This window comes from Oncorhynchus kisutch, linkage group LG3 (genome assembly GCF_002021735.2).
Source record: "Oncorhynchus kisutch isolate 150728-3 linkage group LG3, Okis_V2, whole genome shotgun sequence".
Lineage (NCBI taxonomy): Eukaryota > Metazoa > Chordata > Actinopteri > Salmoniformes > Salmonidae > Oncorhynchus > Oncorhynchus kisutch.
The window spans coordinates 39,752,569-39,759,934 of NC_034176.2; the positions used below are offsets into that span (position 1 = coordinate 39,752,569).

The 7,366-nt window shown below is 47.4% G+C and overlaps 1 protein-coding gene across 1 annotated transcript in view; it reads right to left on the reverse strand.

Annotated features, from left to right (window-relative positions):
• dock8 (dedicator of cytokinesis 8) overlaps positions 1-7,366 on the reverse strand; it is an 84,063-nt gene that overhangs the window by 19,748 nt on the left and 56,949 nt on the right. Inside the window, 8 exon segments of the mRNA XM_031805928.1 lie at positions 1,700-1,852; positions 1,948-2,082; positions 2,436-2,532; positions 2,711-2,795; positions 2,978-3,104; positions 3,216-3,398; positions 6,365-6,516; positions 6,828-7,146. Of these exon segments, the coding sequence (XP_031661788.1) occupies positions 1,700-1,852; positions 1,948-2,082; positions 2,436-2,532; positions 2,711-2,795; positions 2,978-3,104; positions 3,216-3,398; positions 6,365-6,516; positions 6,828-7,146 (1,251 nt within the window).

Genomic DNA, 7,366 nt, shown 5'->3' on the forward strand with positions numbered 1-7,366 from the left:
TAGGTCTCTAGGTCTCTCTCTAGGTCTCTGTCTAGGTCTCTAGGTCTCTGTCTAGGTCTCAATGTCTCTGTCTAGGTCTCAATGTCTCTGTCTAGGTCTCAATGTCTCTGTCTAGGTCTCAATGTCTCTGTCTAGGTCTCAATGTCTCTGTCTAGGTCTCAATGTCTCTGTCTAGGTCTCAATGTCTCTGTCTAGGTCTCAATGTCTCTGTCTAGGTCTCAATGTCTCTGTCTAGGTCTCAATGTCTCTGTCTAGGTCTCAATGTCTCTGTCTAGGTCTCAATGTCTCTGTCTAGGTCTCAATGTCTCTGTCTAGGTCTCAATGTCTCTGTCCGGGTCTCAATGTCTCTGTCCGGGTCTCAATGTCTCTGTCCAGGTCATGTCCAGGTCTCAATGTCTCTGTCCAGGTCATGTCCAGGTCTCAATGTCTCTGTCCAGGTCATGTCCAGGTCTCAATGTCTCTGTCCAGGTCTCTCTCTGTCCAGGTCTCAATGTCTCTGTCCAGGTCTCTCTCTGTCCAGGTCTCAATGTCTCTGTCCAGGTCTCTATCCTTCTTCTTCTTCTTCTTCTTCTTTCTAGGTCAGTCCAGTTGTTGTTAAGGGTGTCACAGTCTCCTCCAGGTAATGGAAGGCTTAACCCTGACATGGTTGTGTGTGTGTGTGTGTGTGTGTGTGTGTGTGTGTGTGTGTGTGTAACCCCATCTATCTCCACCATCAGCAGCAAAGCGGGAAACGATCTCCCATTAGCTGCGACATAATCACCTATGGATCATCTCTACGGCCCCATTCTGTTAAATCCAACGTGGAGCCAAGGCCTAAACGGCCATCACTGGCATTGATACAATGTGTGTGTGTATATGTGTGTGTGCGTGCGTGTGTGTTGTCCTTGTGTGGGGGGCTCTGAGCGATGACCTCACTCCTTCTCCTTTCTCTTTCCACTATTTGTCATCCCCTCACTCGGTCTCCATCTCCCCTACCCTCTCTCCACCATCATCCCGAAAGATGGCCTCACTTCAACTGTGCACTAGCAATCCATCAAAAACTCTCATTCACCATCCTCCCTCCTCTCCTTCACTCGTTCTCTTCGTATCCATGTCCTCCCTGGAAAAACCCTGGTCTTTTTCACTAGGAACCAAACTAAAGAACATGGCCCGACACCGGGAGGGGACAACCTGAACTTGTCCAATGAGAAACTTGTGGCAACACGCTTGGCTACGTTTTGCAACGGTGTGCACTAATGAATATGACCCCTGCTTCATGCTTTTATTTAGATGCTAAATGGGATATGGAGAGGTGGTGAGGGGGGTGAAAACAAACAGAGTGGGTGAAGGAGATCCTTCACACCACGGCTATGGAGGTTGTTTAAAACAGAAGAGGTAAAGGTCATTCACTCTGAATTAGAGATTGTGCCAAGAGGGGAGAAGCTCAGATGACCTTCTGTCCTTCCCTCTCCCTCCCACACGCCGTCTCCTTCTCCACCTCCACCTCCCCCTTTTTCTAACTCGCACATTACTTACAGAAAGGCCGGGACACAGGGGTTAGACAGTGACATATCTCCCTGTTCACTTCTCACTACCCAGAAACACATCACTCAGCAAATGTCTCCACTGAGCTCAAAATAGACATGGAAAAGACATTAAAGCTGGGTGGTAGAGGAAAACGGATGAGACGGAATCAGTGTGCGTGCGTGCGTGTACTTACGTTGGCCGAGCTGAAGCTGCATCTCATGATGAGGTATAGGGTAGCGCAGGCCTGGCTTCTGTTCCCACCCTCATGACTGCTACAGTACTGGAGCACCTTCTGACACAGGTCGGCACACTGCTCGGCTTCCTCTTCAAACAACAGGTCACCAAACTACACACACACACACACGCAATACTGTCAGTATACAAACGCGCACGCAGCACACAATACTGTCAGTACATAGTGTGTACGCACACACACCCTACCTTGACGATGAGCGCTCGAAGCGTGCTGAAGCAGTGAGACAGGAAGGTTGTACTCTGGTTACAGGTGAGACAGTGTAGCAACACCCTCAGTACTCCGCCCACTACACTGTCCTTACAGTCAGCCAACGGAACAGCCTGTGCGGGAGACAGACCGTCATGACAACCAACCACAAGTGAGAGAAAGAATACGGTCAGCCAATGGAACCACAGAGGACATTGTGACGCAGGCCGTGTTCGAGAGAGTATCAAATTCGTAAAGCATTGTGGGTATATGGTGACAGACTGATCTACAAACAATCAGCAGTCGTCAACACAACGAGAGAAAGAGAGAGAGAGAAAGAGAGAGAGAGAAAGAGAGAGAGAGAAAGAGAGAAAGAGAGAGAGAGAGAAAGAGAGAAAGAGAGAGAGAGAGAGGACAGGAAAGATCGAAGAGGACAGAAGAAAGATGAACAGGTAGAGAGAAACAATAAGGAGAGCGGTGTTGTGACCTGTACTATGGTCTCCAGTAGGTCCAGGACAATGAGGTTGGACTCAGTAGCCAGATTCCCACTGATTAGCGCCTCCTGGTCCAGCTCTGCTTTCGTTCTGAGAGTAAAAAGGCACAAGGATGAGACCTCGTTCTGCCTCTATGGGTTCTCTTTCTTGACATTGTCTTCACAAGACACTACCTGACAATTGGTCTTCTGAGCCATAGTTACCAGAAGAGATGAGTAATACATGTTTGCAAGAATTGCGTATGTACCCGTGTGTGTGTCTAACTCACTTGTCTTGTCTGTCGTTGGTCTGCCTCCACTGCGTCAGGTCTTTCCTCCAGCGTAGGTTCTCTCTCTGACCTGTGCGGTCACTTCCTGTCCGGGTCAAAGGGTGAGGGATAAGAGGGCAGACAGGTTCTCGTTCAATCAAAAAGCAGCCTAGGAGTACCATCCTCCCCTTTTCAGCTGCTCTTCAGGAGATGTACTTAGAAGACGTGTACTGTGCATGTAGCTACGGTAGTTCTGACCAATCGCAGAGAGTAGTGGGTGGGACTGACCTCCAACCCGGCGCATCATTTCCCCCCGTGCTCCGATGCCCCTCAGTAGGGAGTCCTCCAGCTGCATCTTGGCCTGCTGGGACTTCTGTAAGGCCTGGGTGCTCACCTTATCACTGCTCTGCTTCCCCTGCACCACACACACACACACACACACACAGTGAGAAAGAAATGTACATTTACATCATATTTACACAAATTAATTAGGTATGTACTCCATGCAGGGTGCAGGCATTGTTACCCTATACTCAAAGCAGGAAACACAGATGGTGAGTAGTTCTAGCAGTCTGTTGAGCTGTACTGAGGGCATGTCGACAGTCCAGCGCTGGATCAGACTCCTCTCAGCATTCTTCATCACCCACAGGAAACACAGCAGCAGGTTACGACTGGTCTCTGCTGACAAGGTGGCCACCGCCTTACCAGACTGGTAGAGAGGAGAGAGACAGAGTTATACTACTATAGGAAAACATGCACACACAGGGTGGCCACGGCCTTAAGACCTTTGAAGACTGAACGATTTCAGCCATCTTATGCAACAATTTTGCCACTCCAGACAAAATTTCCACAACGTGGGCAAATTCTTAGCTCGTAAACGATTGTCGGGCGTCTTGGCTCGTTCAGGTTGACAGGGTCAAGGTCTGCCGATTAAGTGCAGCTACGTGCGATCGTAGGCTCTGACAAAGTTTAAGCAGTGTCCGAATTTCGTTGCCTTAAATCGTGTAGTGTGGCTGGCGCTACGAGCCAATCCCGGTGACTAACCAATAGGAACACGGCCGGCACATACGATTATTGTGAAGTCAGATTAATATAGGCCTAATAGTTCGATGTAAACGTTTAGCCTACATGCTGCGCAAGAAACTATTTCCCTAATCATCTTGGTACATGACACATCTGAAATCAGGCTACCCGATGGGATATTATTAAACTTCTTATGGCTTAGATCCCGCTAACGGGATCGATATGACAACAGCCAGTGAAAGTGCAGGGCGCCAAACGCAAAACAGAAATCTCATAATTAAAATTCCTCAAACATACAAGTATTTTACACCATTTTAAAGATAAACTTGTTGTTAATCCCACCACAGTGTACGATTTCAAAAAGGCTTCACGACGAAAGCACACCAAACGATTATGTTAGGTCAGCACCTAGTCACAGAAAAAAACAGCAATTTTTACAGCCAAAGAGAGGAGTTACAAAAAGCAGAAATAGAGAAAATGAATCACTAACCTTTGATCTTCATCAGATGACACCTCATAGGACTTCATGTTACACAATACCAATTCACAGTATGTTTTGTTCGATAAAGTTCATATTTATATCCAAAAATCTCAGTGTACATTGACGCATTACGTTCAGTAATGTTTTGCTTCCAAAACATCTGGTGATTTTGCAGAGAGCCACATCAATTTACAGAAATACTCATCATAAATGTTGATGAAAATACAAGTGTTATGCATGGAACTTTAGATAAACTTCTCCTTAATGCAACCGCCATCAGATTTAAAAAAAGCTTTACCCGAAAAAGCACACCATGCAATAATCAGAGTATGGCTCTCAGACACAAAAACAAGCCATACAGATATCCGCCATGTTGTGGAGTCAACAGAAGTCAGAAATAGCATTATAAATATTCACTTACCTTTGATGATCTTCATCGAAATGCACTCCCAGGAATCCCAGTTCCACAAATGTTTGTTTTGTTCGATAAAGTCCATAATTTCTGTCCAAATACCTCCTTTTTGTTCGCGCCTTGAGTTCACAAATCCAAATTCACGACGCGCAGGCCAGACGAAATGTCAAAAAATTCCATTCATACATCAAATGATTGATTATATACATCTTTAGGATGTTTTTAACATAAATCTTCAATAATGTTTCAACCGGAGAATTCCTTTGCCTGTAGAAATGTAATGGAACGCAGCTAACTCTCACGGGAACGCGCCTGAAAGAGCTCATGGCACTCAGAGTGCTCAATCAGCTCTCATTCCTCCCTCCTTCACAGTAGAAGCCCCAAACAAGGTTCTAGAGACTGTTGACATCTAGTGGAAGCCTTAGGAAGTGCAATCAGAACAAATTTACACTGTATCTTGGATAGGCAAAGAGTTGAAAAACCACAAACCTCAGATTTCCCACTTCCTGGTTGGATTTTTCCTCAGGTTTTTGCCTGCCATATGAGTTCTGTTATACTCACAGTTTCAAACAGTTTTAGTAACTTTAGAGTGTTTTCTATCCAAATCTACTAATAATATGCTTATCTTAGCTTCTGGGCCTGAGTAGCTACTCAATACTGCCCCCAGCCATAAGAAGTTTTAATGCACAAAATGGGCCATCAAAATAAAACGCTCATATAAAGTTTGCACGTGAAAACTAATTTCTAAGATGGATACTTTCCGTTTATTTCTTTTATAACTCACTTCACTCCTGCATTAAGCATTGAGTGCTGGGCACACGCGCAGGTCCAATACACCGCTGCAGTTGACGTAGCCTATGTCGGCCTGACGTCGCCTAGCAAGCCAATCGCAGAATGTGACGACAGAACCGGAGCAAAATCGTACACATCTGGCCCAGGTTGATATCAAGATTTCACATTTGGTAACATCGCACGGTGTGAAGTGGTAATCGCCAAAGACTGAATCCGAGGTACAGTCTTGCAAAGGCCTTCAGCAGACTGGTAGAGGAAGGGGATTAGAGATGTACACTTTAAAGTGGACAGATTCACTGCAATGTGATTGGAGATGTAGTGTGGCTTATGGATTCCCCTTTTGGAGGAAACAGGTTCCCCCCCATCTCACTAAGGGGTTGAGTTGGATGAATACTCCAAGTAGACCAGCCATCGATAGCATTGTGTATAGCGTATATAGGGCACACATTCATCTAGCACAGGCAAGTTGTGAGAGGAGGGACAAGAGTGAAGGTGTTCAGTGGCTGCAGTGTCGCCGTGGCTACGCTTGATGGATGTCTTGTGTTGGCTCAGGACAGCCCAGGTCACTTATGATTATAATGCCTGCCCATAAAGCATCTCCCGTGTGTGTGTCTGAGTGAGTGAACGAGAACGAGAGCGAGGGAGAGCTGGCGTCTCAGAATGGATGGAGTGCGGGTGTGCATCTGACAGCTCATCAGTCTACCTCACAGCAGCACACCTGTTACAATGCGCGCCAACACACAGGCAGACACTGCTAGTCACAAAAACGCAGAGCAATTATACACCAAGTTTGTGGGCAAGGAATTGACTCCTCTAATTGAAATGTTAATAAAATCACTTTGATGCAGTTTGAAAAGCAAGCTTCCTCCAGGTCTGATTGAGGAACTCAAACATACAGTATGTGCTCGGAGGTGAAAAGAGAAAGTCCCACTGATACGAAACCATAGCAACATTCCTACAGTCTTACCACAGACGCCATGGAAGGCAGGGCATTCCTCGCCAAGGTGTTGAAGGGGTTGCCGGCGATCGCCATGGCAATAGACTGATTGATGGGCGTGACGTTGTCGGGGTCTTCGTCTGATCCACCCGTCTTGTTCTTCCCTCCGCGAGCCTCGGACACTACAGAGACACACAAGGGTCAAATACTTTTTTTGAAAGTAGTTTCAAGCTTTATTTAGACAGATTAGATGTTACTAAAGGGTTACACAGAGGTAGAGAGGGGAGAAAGTTGAAAGGGTCGTCTCCGGTGGGGAGTGGCATATTTGTTGAGAGCGGCGATTGTTACCAGCCACGGCTCTGCACCAAACACTCGAAACACAGTTCACATAAAACCAGTTCCAAACCAATCAAGCAACTCCTTAGCCAGTGTACATTAAGTGCCAATGGGTACGGTCTAGGGGTGGATATGGAAATGCGGCCAAGGCCAGTACCTGTGAAGTCCAGGTAGTTGATGGAGTCAATGATGATGCCCACCAAGGGGAGGTAGAGAGTTGCCACCTTGGCCCTGACCTCAGGCTGGGCACAGCGCTGGTCCAGGTCATGGGCACACAACAGACTGTAGGTGGCGTTGATGGCCTTCATCTGGACCTTACCCCTGTGTGTGTCTACTGACCCCTCTGACTCCATGTCCAGTGCAGCGCTGAGCTCGGTGAGCAGTAGACCAGTAAGGTAGTGCTGCTGTTTAAACTCCTGGGACAGATCAAACAGGCCCAGGATCCTCTGCTCCTGGAAACTACATGAACTGGAGCTCTGCAGAGAGAGACGGGTGAGAGAGAGAGAGACGGGTGAGAGAGAGAGAGAGAGAGAAAGAGAGACGGGGGGGAGAGAGAGAGAGAGACGGGGGGGGGAGATGAGAGAGAGACGAGACGGGGGGGGAGAGAGAGAGAGAGAGACGGGGGGGAGAGAGAGAGACGGGGGGGGGGGGGGGGAGAGAGAGAGCGGGGGGGGGGGGGGGGGAGAGAGAGAGACG